The sequence below is a fragment of the Galeopterus variegatus genome, unplaced genomic scaffold, assembly GCF_000696425.1.
Source record: "Galeopterus variegatus unplaced genomic scaffold, G_variegatus-3.0.2 Scaffold1661, whole genome shotgun sequence".
Classification (NCBI taxonomy): domain Eukaryota; kingdom Metazoa; phylum Chordata; class Mammalia; order Dermoptera; family Cynocephalidae; genus Galeopterus; species Galeopterus variegatus.
Window position 1 is genome coordinate 54,359 of NW_007727772.1, and position 16,910 is coordinate 71,268.

The 16,910-nt window shown below is 37.5% G+C and overlaps 1 protein-coding gene across 2 annotated transcripts in view; it reads right to left on the minus strand.

The window, feature by feature from the left end:
- Window positions 1-11,259: 11,259 nt before the first annotated feature.
- The window catches only part of CWC27 (CWC27 spliceosome-associated protein homolog (S. cerevisiae)), a 229,612-nt gene continuing 223,961 nt past the window's right edge, over window positions 11,260-16,910 (minus strand). For both annotated transcript variants that reach the window (XM_008578320.1, XM_008578319.1), the window contains one exon: window positions 11,260-11,876. In XM_008578320.1, the coding sequence (XP_008576542.1) occupies window positions 11,853-11,876 (24 nt within the window). In that variant the 3' untranslated portion in view covers window positions 11,260-11,852. The remainder of the gene's footprint in view (window positions 11,877-16,910) is intronic.

A 16,910-nucleotide genomic window follows, 5' to 3' on the forward strand; every position in this document is an offset into this window, starting at 1 on the left:
AGAGAGAGAGAGAGAGAGAGAGAGAGAGAGAGAGAGAGAGAGGGGTGTTTTTTTTTTTTTTTTTTTTTAATGAATAAGCCATGGGTCTCTGCAGGTGAGATGGAACATCATGTGGCCCAAGTCACAGATTCTTGTCACTAAATCTGGAGTTCTAGGCCCCATGTTTTCACAGGAAGACAAGTATTATTTGAATATTTGCCGTGCGAAATGACGAAGTGGTGCACGCTAAGTCACGTGGACTGGGCAGCACCTGCACCTCCCACCTGCTGACCAGCTTGGCTTCCATGGCCATTTTATCTCAGGCAGGATTGACCAGATTCCTCAGAACTGGAGTCTAAGAATGGAATCTACAGAAAACAGGCACAGGACAGGAATTGCTGGTAGGAAATTGTTGGTAGGAAAGGGAGGAAGGGAATCAGGATTAAGAGAGGGGGGTGAGAATTCCAAAAAGGTAGACATGAATTTGGCAGGAAGAATATCATGAGTGAACTTTGAGAGAGCAGTTTAATAGAGTTTCAATAGGGGTCTAAGGCGCCTTTGGGCTGGCTAGCAAATGCGAAAGGCTGACAGTACAGGGGGAGGGAAGGAAGAGCTGTGCAGTGGGCACTGCACAGGGTGCCTCACCTAAAAGGACATGATTCACGTCATAAACAACAGAGATTTGGTATTCGGCGTGACAATTTTTCTTGCAGACTCAGTAAAATGTCTTACTCAACCAGAATCAGAATATTACTGTGACTTTCTGACATATGGAAGTAAAGTATCTTGGGGAATGGGTATCTTTTTCCAATTCATACAGAGGCATCCTATAGGCTAGCAATGGCCCTGAGGGAAAATATTATACTACTCAAAAGCCATTCCATGTAATAAATTATATTAAAGCAGTAGAATCAATGCAGTACCCTAAAGAAGAATCTTCTGTTTATTTCTTACCCTCATCAATATTATGGTTCAGATGGACATAATGAAGGTTAATATTTTCATGTGGGGGTAAGAGATCAGTGGAAATGAATCTTTCTGTCTATTTTAACCTGTATCAGAACACAAGTACTTTGTACTCATATATTCTGAAAATTCCTAAAGGTTTTCTTTTGCAATCCTATCTTGTCCTGACTCCTTCCCACTAGAGCATGAGACCATCTGCTGTGGTTGCTAGATGGGATTTGAAAGTGGTGGGAGAATGGACAAGTGGGAAAGAATTACTACTCAAGTCAAAACTACTTGGCTTAAATATGAAATCGTGGATGTGTTTCAAAAGCATCATTCAAAGCAAGTTAAAAGTAAATGTGACTTTCAATTGTGATACCTTAGGTAATGAAGGGCCTCTAATAAAATTCTACTAATTTCTTATTTTCTTCATATGTCTTTATGAAGAAGGAGTTTAGGAAAATGAGTTGAGGTGAAGGCAAATGGAACCATAGTATCAGAAGAAAAAAAAAATCCACTAATCTTTCTTATAGGCATAGTAGGTGCTTAGAGGCACCTATGAAATTATATGCAGAGAACAAACACTCTAGTTTTAATGTTATGATGGAGGACATTTTAATGATTAGTTTTTTGAATTAGTAGTTTGCATCTGTTAACTTTGAGGTATTTTTAATAGTATGATGGCTATAGGAAGGGTATATTGAAACACCTGGATAAATCACTTGTTTCAGTAAACCCAACAGTTTTTTTCTGTCTGATAAATAAGTGACTCACTTAGCCTTGGAGCATTAGGAAGACTTACTAAGATCATTAATTACATTTCCCCATCATGTAAACATAGTGTTCAGGAAGGGGTGTAGTAGGCAGTTCTGGGAATTGAGAACAGACAAGCTGTCCTACTTGTCTTCTGGCTTCTCAGGTTGATTGCATAGGTGTACTTGACTTGACGCAATTTCTGTGAAAAATTCTACATATCAAAGAACACAGTGAATTTCCCTAGGAGCTCATTATGTAAAGGAATACTTAAGGGAATGTGACTCTTGGGTAAGAGAGAAAATGGTTTTTATTGCCGTTCTTAGTAAGACATTTATATCTCACCTGTGTTGTTTTTCTGGTGGTGGGTGAGGGAGGGAGGGAAGAAAAGAGAGAGACAGAGAGATAAACAGAGACAGATGGATTTTCAGTTCAGTACGAAATCATGAACAAAGAGAGATTAGCCCCTGTTGAAGGTTCTTTCTCTGTTGAAATGACCAAAAAAATAGTAGGAGACAACATGGGCATGTTTGCAAAGGGCACACAACTGGCTGTGTGGGCTGATAGGCCTGGGGCTGGAGATATTTGAAACTGCAAATTTGCAAACCATGAATTGCATGGAGATTTAGAATTTTTTTACTAAGTTGGAACACAGTCTATCATACAACTATCATAGTTTTAATCCTAATAAGTTGGAGTTTGTGACTATTTCTAAAGATAAACTTAATTCTAATCATATAAGATATTTGGAATTTAAAAAAATTCTGTGAGGCTGGTTAGCTCAGTTGGTTGGAGTGAGGTGCTAATAATACCAAGGTTCAGGGTTTGATACCTATACTAGTCAGCAAAAACAAAAAAGAGAAAAGGTTTGAAAAAAAATTCAGTGAAATATCTAAACCAAGATTTGTACATTCCAGGGTTTCATAAATTAGGGATTTAAAAAATATCATAAATTCTTGGATTCAGCCTTAAATCTTGCCTGTTAACAGGCTTCTCTAATGCTAATCTGTCAAGTAATATAGGTACTGTACAATTTCTCATAATCTCATTTCTCTAATTTACTTATACCCTATACATCTTAGTTTATATTATATATCGCATAAAAGCAAATGTCATCATAATATTGTCTTTTTAGTTTCACTGAAGTCGCATCTACCCGATAATCTGAATCTAGCATTCTCAATCCTTTCATGAAATTGGGCATAAAGGGAAATCAATTTAGGTGGCTGTAAGATGATTAAGGAACTTGAATGTGAGGGTGGAGTTTGTGGTTGCCAAGTTCCCTGTGCCTGTAGGATTGGCGGTGGCCCCTGAACACGAGGCTGTGGGAGAGGTCTCTTGGGGACTCCCTCTTGGTTTACTACAGTGGTAAAGATGACGGCAGCTGCTTTCCCAGGCCTCAAAGTTTCCAACCTCGGGGTGATGTGCATTGCACTCCCTTGTCTAGCCCATCATGACTTCCTGTTCTTTTTCTGTAATGTTTTTCAGATCCACTTCTTCCTGTTGCCTTCCCAAGCCTGATTCTGGTCCTGGCTCTAATTACCTCACACACACCTGCACTCTCCTAATATCCTCTTTCCTGTCTACAACTTTTCCTTTCGCTGGTGTTTTTTTTTTTTTTTTTTTTTTTTCTTCATACAGAATCCTTTTCCTTAAGCATCATTTCTATCACACTCCTCTCCCAGCAGCTCCCAACTACATCAAATCCAAGCTCCATGTCCTCTGCTCCCAAGCCCCCTCTCACTGCCCGGACCGTCTATCTCCTTTACAGCTGGATTCCACTCCAGCCAAGCAAACGTCCTGACACTGTGTCTATACAATCCTGTAACATCTGGTTAATCCAGTCAACTCTGTCAAATCTTCAGTTAATCATCTGGATGTTTTGTCTACAAGATGCCAAACATCTGGATTGACTGAAGAAATTCACTACATTGATGGAAGTTGTATTTTTTGTTTTAACTGAGTTGACCAGATGTTTTGGCATCATGTAGACACATTGCTGTCTCCTACATTTGTCTATTTTAATAGCTTGTCTGCACAACCTGCTTTCCACCTGGAACGTGACCTGTCTCCTCAATGCCATGTTTTCCCTTCCTTCCAAATTATGGAAAAAATTTCCTCTGCCACGAAGCAGTTGTATATTAATCCTACTAAATCCATCTTTTGATTCACTCCAGCATTCACTTAGTTTTTACATATATAATTTTTTTCAGCTGAAATCACTATGTTTTGTGTTTTTATTTTTGAGCATTGCCTTCCTCCTTCATCCCATTAGATTATAAACTCTATAGGTAAATGTAAAGCGTACCATAAAACCAATTGAGCTTGTGTTGTGAGAGGCTTGGCTGTGTAGAGATCAAGGCCAGAAGCTCTAAAAGTCAGTCTTGTTTTGTATTCTAGCTCCTCTACTTACTGTGTGACTTGGACAAATTATTTAACTTCTCTAAGCCTCAAGTCTATTCTTCCTTTGTAAAATGGAGATAACAATAGAGCCTACTTCATAGAGTTGTTTATAAATGAGTTAATACGGTTTTTATTTTATTTTATTTTTTAAAAGATGACCAGTAAGGGGATCTTAACCCTTGACTTGGTGTTGTCAGCACCACTCTCTCCCAGTGAGCAACCGGCCATCCCTCTATGGGATCCGAACCCACGGCCTTGGTGTTATCAGCACCACACTCTCCCGAGTGAGCCACAGGCCGGCCCCAAGTTAACAGTTAAAGTGCTTAGAAGAACGTTTGGCGTAAAGTAAGTTTCCACTAAATGTTAGCACTTATTATAGTGTTGTTACCTTTGTAAAAGCTTGGTTTTCTTGTCTATTTCTTTTGACTGTGACAGCACCTGGCTAGACCTGGTTATAGTTCTTATCTGAGAGAAGAGAAAATAGATATCAAGAAGTTCTATCATTTGCCTATTAAATCAGTTGCTGGTCTAAAGCCTCACAGCTTTCCTTTCTGTACATTATAAGCTGGTCCTCAGTTCTTTCTAGTCTTGGGTATTAGAAGATTGCTTTCTATAACGAGCAGTTACTCTAGGAAGCAATTTAAGTAGAAATGTGTTTCCTACACACCAGTGGTTCTCCAAAACTGGCCTGTGAATCCTTGCCCATCTGTGACAAAGTGTCCTGTGCTGAAGTGAGAAAAGGACAATATGGTGAGTTTCCCGAAAGCTACATTTATTCAATTGTTAGAGCTGTCCCTGAACTGAGGTTGTATCCTCTCTTCATTTTTAGTGTAAACATGTCCTATCTTTATGAAATGATGGTGATATTAAACTATAAAGTATGTAATAACCCTGTATTGGATCCCAAGGAATTTATTTTGAAATGTGCTGGTTGATTCATTAATTCAGCAGATATTTATTAAGTGTCTATCTGTCAGGCATGCTGCTAGGCACTGGAACAATACTGAACAAAACTGACGAAAATCTTTGTCCTCATGGAAGGCATTCTAGGATGGAAGATGGTTGATAAACAATAGATAACTTATTCATCTCTGTCAGGCTCAGTTTCCTCATCTGTAAAATTGATAGCAAGAGTTCCTACTTCATAGGGTTGTTTGTAAGAATTAAATAAGTTAATAAGTCAAAATGCTTAGGAGTTAATAGTGGTGTTGAATACCACTGAACAGGCAGATTGAGAGATTGAGTGTGTGGGGAGGGGAGGTTGCAATTTTAAAGTAGAGGAGCTACTGCAGGCCTCATTGAGAAGGTGCCATTTGAACAAAGACTTGGAGGAACTGAGGGAGCTGGCCATGTGGCCATCTGTGGGAAGTGTTCCAGGCAGAACACAGAGGCCCTGAGATGAACCCCAGGTAGCTTATTTGATGAACAGCAGGAAGAGTAGTGTGGCTGGTGCAGAGTAATGATGGGGAAGGGAGTGAGACAGGAGGTCAGTGAGGCTGAGCGGAAGGGGTAGAGATTGCATAGAGCCTTCTGAGGACTTACAAGTACATTGTAAGAACTTGGGCTTTTACTCTGAGTGAAATGGGGAGCAACTGAAGGGTTTTGAACAGAGAAGTGTAACAATGTGACTTGTGCCTTAAAAGGTTTCATTGGATCCTATGTGAATAACAAATTATAGGGAGACCAGGGTGAAAGCAGGAAGACTAGTTATTGTGCTATTATGGTAGTCCACAGGAAACTCAATGGCCACTTTAACTAGGGTGGAAGCAATGGGAAGTGGTAAATAATGGTGAACTTCTGGTTATAATTTGAAGATAGAGCCAACAGAATATCATAACAGACTGGATATATGACATGACAGGAATCCAAGCTGTTTGGCCTGAGCAATGGGAAAGATGGCATTGCCTAAAATAACAGAGACAGGAAAACTGCAGATGAAGTGGGTTTGGTGGAGGCAGGGCTAGGAAGTGTAGATGAGAATTCAGTTTTGGACATGTCAGTTTTGATGGAAATTATGAAATTCCACTCTGAAAAGGAACTAGGCCTCATACAACGTCAAGTGTAACTTTTCTAAATTAATTTAAAAATCATTTGTTGAAGTCTTTGGTTGCTTGGGAGATAGTACCCATTCTTAATCAGTCTATCCATTTATGCCAATATATAGTTTTATCATAAAGTTTTAGAATAGAGATAAAATGGTCACATTCCTCTTGCCCTAAATAAAATATTTCCTCAAAAATTTCAAATTAAAGAGCAATTTATACACACCACACACGAGAAAGAAACCTATGAATTGTAAGTTCACTTATAACTGTTGAAATCCATAGAGCATATACTTTAAAGTAGTCATTTATTTTCTATACATGGTACCTTTCATTTCAAATATATTATTAAAATATTTGAATATCATGGGCTGGCCCATGGCTCACTTGGGAGAGTGTGGTGCTGATAACACCAAGGCCATGGGTTCGGTTCCCTATATAGGGATGGTTGGTTAGCTCACTTGGGAGAGCGTGGTGCTGACAACACCCAGCCAAGGGTTAAGATCCCCTTACTGGTCATCTTTAAAAAAAAAAAAAAAAAATTGAATATCATAATAAATCTCCAACTTGATTAAATTCAGAAAATAGATAGGAAAGTCACTTAAGAGTTTCTTGCTTTCAAAATTATCCTGACTATTTAAAAAGTGCCAGAACTTTAGCAATGACTATCATTTTTGGCATCGTGAAAATGAGAAAAGAATAATTTTCTGAAAGATCAAGAACACCTTCTTTTTGACTGGTGCTGTGAAGAAAGCCTCCAGAAGATGTTTTTGCTGATCAAGTAACATGAATTAATACCATGATCTAATCTTAAGGGACTAATTCCCAGCAGATGTGGAAGAGAGAGACCAGACTCCTGTCTGCATTTCATTTAGAAGCCAGTCTTCTTTTCTCTCCAGGTAGAAATTCCTATCCCCTAACCCCAAATACTGCTGTTTTTTTTTTTTTTTAAAATTACATGATGAATTTGTATATTATCACTTATAGGAAACAATTGGAAAAACTATAATTCATTTCTTCCCCCCACCCCACTTTTTTTCTGCAAGATTGGTTGCTTCTTGAATTGGACATATGACTAACAGGAAAAAAAAAAAAAAAAGCAGGGGGAAAAATAAATGTGAGACAAGTAGTTTTGGAAAACTCCATTAACAGAGCATCTAAAGATACAAACTACAGTAGTCACACAACCATAGGTAGCCGATGTTGCTAGAAGTTGGAACTTGACCAAATTGTGAAGTACAGTAATCAGGTAAAATAGAAATATGCATGAAGATTGTGATCCTGGTAAAGGGTTAAAACCTTGTGTGAATACTTTAGGGCCATTGCAGGACTTACTATATAAGTTTTTAGCTAGAAATGAAACAGAACGGGAAAAATATCCAGTTGTACCTGGAGCTACCTTTGGTGGCTTGAAATCACCTACTATGAGAATACTTACACCACAGAAATTGGCAAATGCTACCAAATCAGGGCTTTTTTCCCTAGTAAGATTTGGTGTTTTATTATTTCTCTTGGAATTCAAATATCATTGGGTCCTTATTAGAAAGGATTTCTCTACAATATGGTTTCTGTTTCACTTCTCTTCATTAAGAGTTAAAGAAGAAAGCAGATAAAATATATTGGAAAGGGAAAACCTCTTGCTTTCTAGTAAGCAGAACTGCTACCACCTGATAAACTGTTTAGAGTTATTAGAACAGAGTCAAAGCCATAGAGAAACCAGACCTGCTCTTTTTTTGTGAATGACAGTGTTAAAGAATGTAACCCCTCTTAACTTCTCCACACGCCGTACATACAAATTGCTTATACTGATACAACTCTCAATGGTAACTCACTTCACACCTCCATTTCTTTCTTGTTATCACCAAGATTAAGCAGCATGTTTGGGCAATATTCTGCATTTATCTAACCTTTTCCATACAGACCTCACTGATACAACAGAGCAGGTTTATGTACCTCACACATCAGATCTTGTCAAGAAACTTGGTAGTGACAGTTGGATAAGAACACCATAGCTTATTGAGCGTGTTCTAAAAACAACAGCAGCAAACCACTCCTCTCCTTACACTTTCTAATGACCTTGTTCTATGGCGTCCCCATTTTTAGATGCATTTTTGACTGTGTGGCCTCAGAGCAGACAGAGCTGAGGGCATATGATGATGTACATTTTGATATTACACATTAAAAATTCTAGAGATTTGCATTTACTTCAATTACCTTCGAAGAAAGGAGAGGTCTAGGGTTAGTTTTAACTTTGTCAACAGCTTCAACCAAAGTGAAGAAAATGGCTCATAATAAAAAGAGAAAAAAATTTGCCAGGAGTTGCTTTTCTCTTTGCTCTCCAGAATGTCCAGCATGGTCACAGACAATGAGCAACAATGCTAACAGACTTCACTGTCTCAGGACAACATCCTTAGGGCAAGACACAGAAAAGAAAAATAACCCCCAAATATAAAATTAGAACAAAATTTAAAGGCTAACTTTCTAACATGTTTTTATTATCTTGGCTTTGAATTTTTTTGCAATTCATTTGGCCCAAACATGTTCCTGTGACATTTCCGAAGACTTTACTATCAGTATGTTTAATACAATATTTAACAGATAATTTATGTTCTTAGGTTTTTGAAAAATTATTATTGCTGTTATTCAGGTAAGTTTACAGTGAATTTTATTATCATGGTGAAATTCTTCTGGTAAGATTCTAATCTCCATAGAATTTCAGATCTTTCTGTTCCTTGCAATTAAAGCAGGATGAGGAGGCTTCAGTCAAACTGAGGTTTTAATTTGTCATTCGGTTATCATTTTAAATCTACATATGTTATTCTCTGGTTTGTGCCCTGGAGGTCTGGGGTTCCCTTTGTTCTTGGGGCAATACTGCACTGATGCATGCATACATAATACTGCACGGGTGCATGCATACATAATACTGCACTGGTGCATGCATACAAAATACTGCACTGGTGCATACATTCAACGAGGAATGGTAGAGAAACCTATACAGTACTTTAATACAGTTTCAGTGGTAATACATTTCATAATAACCAACAGAGACTTTATGAGTTTGGGAAACAGAATTCTGGTTTGTGAATATCTAAAATAAAATGGATGTTACAACCTTTGTGGTGAGGGGAAGATAGGGCACAATTCCGAACACTGACTAATTTTTTGGTGGCTTAGAGTCTGATCACCCTGCATTTGAGTGGGCTGACATTCCCCCAGAGCACCTCCATCACCCTCTCCTCCTCTTTGAAACTTTTTCCCTTTTCCTGAAAGAAAAAAAAAAAAATCTAGCTTAAGAAATAAAACTTTACAAACACAAGTGAAGCCCTGTATGTATTCCTTCCTCCTCAGGGGTAGCAACTATTTTCATACATGTTTCTAGACTTTTGCTACATATGTGTACATCCAGGAACAATATATAATGATGTGTTGCATGTTTTAAATTTTTATATAGGTGGTTTCCTTTTTTTCACTTTACTTCTAAGATATATTAATATATAGCTCTGGTTTGATTTTCACCTCTATAAAGTATTTCATAGTATAGACATGCAACAACTTATTTATTCATTCTTTGGTTGATGCTTTGATGTATCTTAGTACTTGTCTCCTTGAGCAATGTGTGTGAATATTTTTAAGGTACAGACCTAGGATTAGAACTTTTGGATTACTGGATATGCACATCTTTAACTGCACCAGATATTGCCAGTCTCCCAAGAGCTTGAACTACCAGCAGTGAGGCCCATCAATCTGTTTAACAAGCTGTCAGGGTTCAAAGTTTCAGACTCAGTAGTCTGGAAGTGGGGTGGCGGTTGTGGGTAGTAGGTAATCGTTTGCATTTCTTTTTAGTTTCTCTACAAATGTTTAATTAAAAAAAATTCTGATTATTTTCTTAATATCCAAAGAACATTAGGAGAAAATGTCCTCTATTTTTAACCCCTTAACTATTCCTTCTTAATTTAGGCTAGTTATGAGCTAAGAAGACAGTGAACTAAAGACTGAATAGAATTTTAATCAAGAAGGTTCTCTGGAGAATTGATTCCTTCATAGAGTGTAGGGTTAGAAGTTTATTTAGGGAAGAAGAGGGCAGCAAGAAAAGGTGGTAGTCTCCCAGATGGGTTTCTTAGTATAACTTCATTATTTACTTTGAGGGAGTACATATGCCCAGGAGAGTGGATACATCTATATTTGGATAAAAACTTGAAATTATAGAACAGGATCTCTGGTTTGTAATGATGTTCTGAGCACAGATCTCTGCCTCCCCTTCCTCCAAAGGTCAGTTTGGAGGCTGAGAAGTCCAAGGTCCAGGGAACATATCTTTTAAGGGCCTCCATCGTGGTGCACAGTCCTGTGGAGTCACAAGGTGTCATATGGTGAGAATGGGCTGAGCAAGGGCAAGAGTTTGCATTTCTCTCTCTCTTTTTTTTTTTTAAAAGATGACCGGTAAGGGGATCTTAACCCTTGACTTGGTGTTGTCAACACCACGTTCACCCAGTGAGCGAACCGTCCATCCCTATGTGGGATCCGAACCCGGGGCCTTGATGTTATCAGCACCGCACTCTCCCGAGTGAGCCACGGGCCGGCCCAAGAGTTTGCATTTCTAACATACATTACATTTTGAGCACCTGTGTTCTGAAGAACACTTATTAGATGACAGGGTTTTTTGTTTGTATGTTTGTTTTCAGATTGCATTTTGGAAGAGAGAGCTGATGAGACACTCTCTGAAAAGATGTGATTGGTGAGGTTTTACGAAGTGACTGAAATTATTCTGTGGTACAATTTTAGCATTCAGATTCTAGAATAAACAACCTAAATATAGATACTATATAGCAAATAACCAGTATAAATGATTGTCATCAAAGGCTAAATTCTTAATGAATTATACTGCCAGAATGGGACCTTTGCATGTGCACTGGCTATTACTGTGCTGAGCAGAGCAGAGGAGTGGGCAGGTGGCCTGGCGTCAGGCCAGTGTGTGCAGGGAGCTCGGCTGACATTGCTTAGAATGTCAGAGTGTCCTGACTGCATCCATAAAACCCAGGCATTGGCCTTGATGGAGGTATTGACATTCACTTGGGGATTCTTACTAATTTGGCTATTATTAGATATTTATATGCAAAACAAAAACATGAATATCTTATAATTTTTTATTACATTTTTATTTTTATTTTATAATTTTTATTATATTCCAAAGTTAGTGCCAGGGAGGTTTCCCTCAAGTATTCTTTCTGCAAGATCTTTCTTATAAAAAAATCTTTAAAAGGAAGCTTTCACATATTTTAGGGTAAAAGGACACAAACAGGCTTGCATAGTCTGCAAATGGTTAACATGTAAACTGGAAGGAAAGTGATTTTATTTCAGATTTAGTGATATAAAAGGTCAATTAGGAAAAAAGCATGTGCCAGTAACCAAAAGCATCTCAATCCATCATTTCACAATTTACAAAACAAAATAATCGTTTTTCAAAACCAGGCAATAGGTTCAAAAATATTTCTTTTCACACCCCTAAATGATGCTGTTGGGAACTATGGCTGTTACAAGGCCATTTATGGCAGGCACATTTCCAGCAGGTTCTGGCTATCGCTACTCTCATTTTATCTTCTTTCTTTTTTCTCTCTCATCAACTTTTTGCTTTCTTCTCTTCTTCTTTTATTCACTGGATTCCGAGGATCATAGATTTCAAATGTGTCTGAGTCTTGCATGCTTGCATCTTTGACTTTTCTGCTTTTATCCTCAAATTGAAGTACATGTGACATCCTAAAGAGGAAGAGAGATGGTTCAGTGATTTTGGCATAAGAATGAAAGTAGAAATTCTATACTCCACTATCATTGGCATAATGAACCACAAGGGTACAGAACACCAAAATGGGCTTATTGTTTACTGGTGTTTATACCACATGGAAACCAATTTCTCAGAAAACACTTAAATTTGAAAAACATGTCTGGAATTTGTTCTGCTAGTTTGTATTTTTAGAAGTGAATCTCTTTGCCTTGGTCTTCACTTGAGGTTCCTCCCCTGATGTGAGGTTACAAGAGTTTTACCCTACCCAGAAGTGTTCCTCAAACCATATTCAGAGAGCACTCTGTTTCCTTTAAAGGGAACACTCACTTGGCCAGAGTGAACTACCCTGCAGAGCAAAACTATACAATAAATCAGTCCTATCTGATTTTTTTTTTTTATCAGTAGTAAAATGGGTCAAGAGTAGGGAATACATTTAAGAAAATTTAAGTGAGGTTCAAATGGCATTATGACTCCTTTTTCTGGGGAATTGCTGGGTTAAAAAAAACCTTTTTTTTAATACAAAAGGAAACTAAACTTTTGGCATAACTTATCTTACTAACATAACAGTAAGAGGACTAATTTCCTCCTCTTACTGTTGATTACAACAAACTAACCATCCTGCTTTCCTACTTTATCAAATGCTACTGGTCTTAAGGTATCAACATGTGCTTGAATCCTAAGTGGCCATAAGCTGGCTATCCTTAGCAGCAGGGAAATGTGTAAGTGATTAGCTGTGCCCCCATTAGTAGGTGTCAGGAATAAACGGAAGACTTTAGGGCAGTTGAATGAATTTTGGAAGAGAAAAGTTCAGTTTTTATACAAACACAACTATTAAGGCTTTTCCTACAAGTTATTTGAACAAAAAATTTTATAGGCATATCCTCTACACACTTTTCTTCATTACAGCAGATAGAGCCTATAGGATTAATACTCCTGTATACCTGTTGTAACTTTCAGATGAAATCCAAATGTGACATTAATTTCTTTTGCTCTATATAAATAGACATTTGGGCAGTAGGTACTAGCAGAGATCTGTACTGTTTTTTCCCTGCAGTAGCACAAATGAAAGGTGACCTTTGCTTGTGTGGCAAACTCTCTCATGGATATACCCAGATTTTGAAGAATCCAAAAAAGATTTTGGGAGGGAAGTACAATGTCACAATATTAGTGATACTACCATTACTAAAGGTTCAGTAGCTGCTGCTCCCCAGAGCTGACAAGTTGAGGCTTACGTGCCATTCCCAGCCTTTCTATCCTACTAGAGAAAGTGTATTGGAATGCAATGAGTATAAGTGTTATTATTATATGGATGACCTAGAATCTACTTTATTAAATGAGGTAAATCACATTCACATCTCTATACTTTATTATTAAAAATACATTATTTGTATCAAATTTCATAACTGATTTACACAAACATGCCATGTCACACATGACAGCTGCTGACTTTTTATACCTCTGTTGCGTTAGTAAACATCCTTACTTAGCAGTGTTTCATACAATTGTTGTGCATTTAGATGGGTTTCCCAGTCTGATTTTTCTGGTGCTTTCAATTTTCTACTTTTTAAGTATTAGCTTCTGCGAGTAAAACAATCTCCAACTCCTAGAAAAAGGCTGATTGTTCTAAAGCCATGGTTACAAGTAACCAACCACTAGAATCAGTTGGAAAATCAATTAAACTGGATTTAATCAATTAATGATGACTCACCTAGGTCATAATTATGATCAGTGACAACTCACTTCAGCAAATATACCTCCCAAGGTCAACGAATCAGTGACAACCTTATGCTTTTGAAAGTTGGCCAATCAGTGGCAGACTCACTCCAGTGAACAGGCCCGTCTGAAAGCCAGTCAATCAACGACAGTCTCTTTTGAATAATGGTGCTTCTGAGGCTGATGCCAACCCCTAAACAATTCCTGACTACAAAACTCTGTATAAGATTTGCAACCTGCTTTGCTCAAAGACACTGTGCCTAAAAGCACAGATATTCCTTACTTAAGTAATAAATTAAGGCTTTCGTTTCAGATATTGAGAGGGGTCTTTTTCTTCAACACTTCTTAGAGTCTCCACAAAGTGTGCTCTTTAGAAACTGTAAGTATTCTACCATTGATGAGAAACAATTTAGAAGAGTGGCAAGACTGTCCTGTTAAAGATCCTTTACCATACCACAGGGGGAGCCCAGACCCCTATTTTGCATTTCAGTAAGTGCTAGCAGCTTTCCAAGTGCTTAGGGGTTGTGTTGATACCTAAGACAATACCAGAAGTAGCTGGACTCATATGCCCTAAAAATTATCACATTCTCTGCCCCAAAATATATGTTTATTTTTTATTTTTTGGCAGCTGGTCGGTACAGGTAGATAAGTTTTTTGTAATATCTATCTCTAGTAGAAATTGTCTATGTTTCAAAAACGACTTAACTAGAATTTGTCAATTAAAAACATAAAAAGGCACCTTCCTCCTTCCTATGCCGTAAGAGAATCATGCAACTGTTGGATTTCCTTTGTTCTGATATAAGAAATGAAATCTAGACATGTCAACAACAGCGTAAAGTCCACTGATTTTCTTACAAATTTGAAAAAACAGCTGTAAATTAAAGGAGCTGTCTTTCTGAATTATTTGTTTCATACACCACTGCACTAAATAAGCCCAATGTTTTGATTAATAACAAACCTAAACCCAGAGGAAAGAAGGGGCTATCAGCTTACAAACTACTTTAGCTTTAATATCATAATACTTAGCATGGCTGGTTACTCAGCAGTAATATTTAATGTTTAATAGAAACAAAAACATAATCATAATGCTTCACCCATTTATCTTTCAACATGCTTTGGTCACTTCATTTAAAAAAGCAAAAGAAAAACAGTTATTATGATTTTCAGCATAATAAACTCCTGACTTAACGTGCCTCCATAAATCACAGACTGCATGAATTGAAAGCCTGCCTTCATTTTATAGTCTCCTTTGAGGATACACATAACAGACTTAGAATACATACTTAATTCGAGTGCAGCAGGGTCTGGTAGTTTATAATCTTATATGTCCAAATAATTCAATACTACCCGCACTATGGCTGGTCATGGAATTGGCCCAACAAGAGCAATGAATATTTTTGGAATTAATTACTCATTGATCATTTACATATGAAAATTTTAGAACTTGATCACTTCAAGGCAAAGACAAAAATTTAGTTCTGATTAATAATAAAAAATTTCACTTAGGCTCAGATTCTCAAATAAGAACATTGGCTTTAGTGTGTTAGAGAAATATGGAGCCTTACTGTTTTTATAGAGGTTGTGTTTGACAGGAAAACTTTTTGGGGTATGGAACTGTGTAAATTATAAACAAAAGTAAACAACTGATTCTTCAAAAAGGACCCAGACATCGACTAAGCTCAGTAACTTGACATATAGTTTTTAAAGTTCTCACACATTGTGAAATAGATTAAGATATGATGGCAATTAGTATCAACTGGAAATAGCAAGAGAGAAACTAATTCTCAGACACATAGTAAATAGCCCAATATTATTAATTAATTTCTGATTGAAATGCATTTAAATTACTTATGCTTATATAATGTGAACAGCTATCTTTTTCATTGGGAATTCTATAAACCACTCCTTCCCATTTCCTAATTTGGAAACTTATCACCCAACCCTTAGATTGTTGCAGGTGTCCTAATTGTCCTACATCTGTACTATTTCTCCCTCTTCAAATTCTTCCAAAGTTTCTAAAATAATCTTTCTTACACATTTCTTTTATAACATTCCTTTAATCAGGAATGATTGGCAATCATATTAGACTGAAATACCTCAGTCTAACCCTTAAAACCCTCTACCAACTGGTTGCTTCCTATCTCACTAACCTTCTTTTGTTTCTTTCATCAACTCTCACCATTTTGTAATTGCCTGTTTACTTAATTGTGAACAGACTGTCAGTTGTTTGAGACAGTTTGTGTCTTGTTCACAGCTGTATTATCAGTGCCGAGCATGGTGATTTGTGTTGGGAATGAAGCCCTTAGACCCTCTATACTGGCCAGGCCTGCTGGCTGGTAGTAGCAAATTTACTAACTCTTGACCTCCTTTTGTGGGCAGGGACTGTCTTTTATACAATAATAAACTTCCTAAAACATCTAGCAGACTCTGCAGAAAGTCTCACGCTCAACACAAGTCCACCTTTTAATGACCTCTCACAGCTCAGCACATACTGATAGCTGCTTTCTCACTGTACTCATATCAGTGATTGCTAGTTTTTAATTCCTTGATAGACAGCAGTGGGAGCATGCTTTATGTTCTTTTCCATCTCCTACAGCACCTCATGTAGAACTGGAGAGACACCATTTTGTTTTTTAAAAAGCAATGTTTCTGAAAGTGTGGTTCTAGAGTCCTTGTACCAAATGCAGGCTGCATGTTAAAATCACCTGAGTAGCTTTAAAAACTATCAGTGTCAGGCTTTCACCTCCAGAGGTATTAATCTAATTGTCCTGGGAAAAGGTCTCAGCATTAGTAATTTAAAATTTTTCCTGGTTATTTTTAAATGCAAAGCAAAGACCACCGAACAAAAGTTTAAGAATCTTTACACTTTTCAGATTGATTGATTTCATTAGCCATTTGTTCTTGCCCCTTCAAAGATGGGGAACAGCTGGTTCCTAATGACTCACATTCTTAAAGAAACTTAAGTGGCCTCTGAGTCTATTATTTGAACTGAATAATCTCAAGTGTGTTATCCATTTCTTATATGTGGTTTGAGGATAACGTAATGAGCTAGACGCAATTATTCATTCAACAAACATCTGAGGGCTTTTTATGTGTGAGACTAATGCTAGACATTGGTGACACAAAGCCAAATATGACCCAGGCCCTGCTCTCCTGAAGTGGACAGTCTGTTACAGAGAAGAACACACAGACACCACAACATGGTAAATGACATTTTGGAATTGCCTGCAAAATGTGAGACAACAGTAAGCACCCACTGACATAGAACTCTACAAAAAGCTTCCCCATGTTTTCTG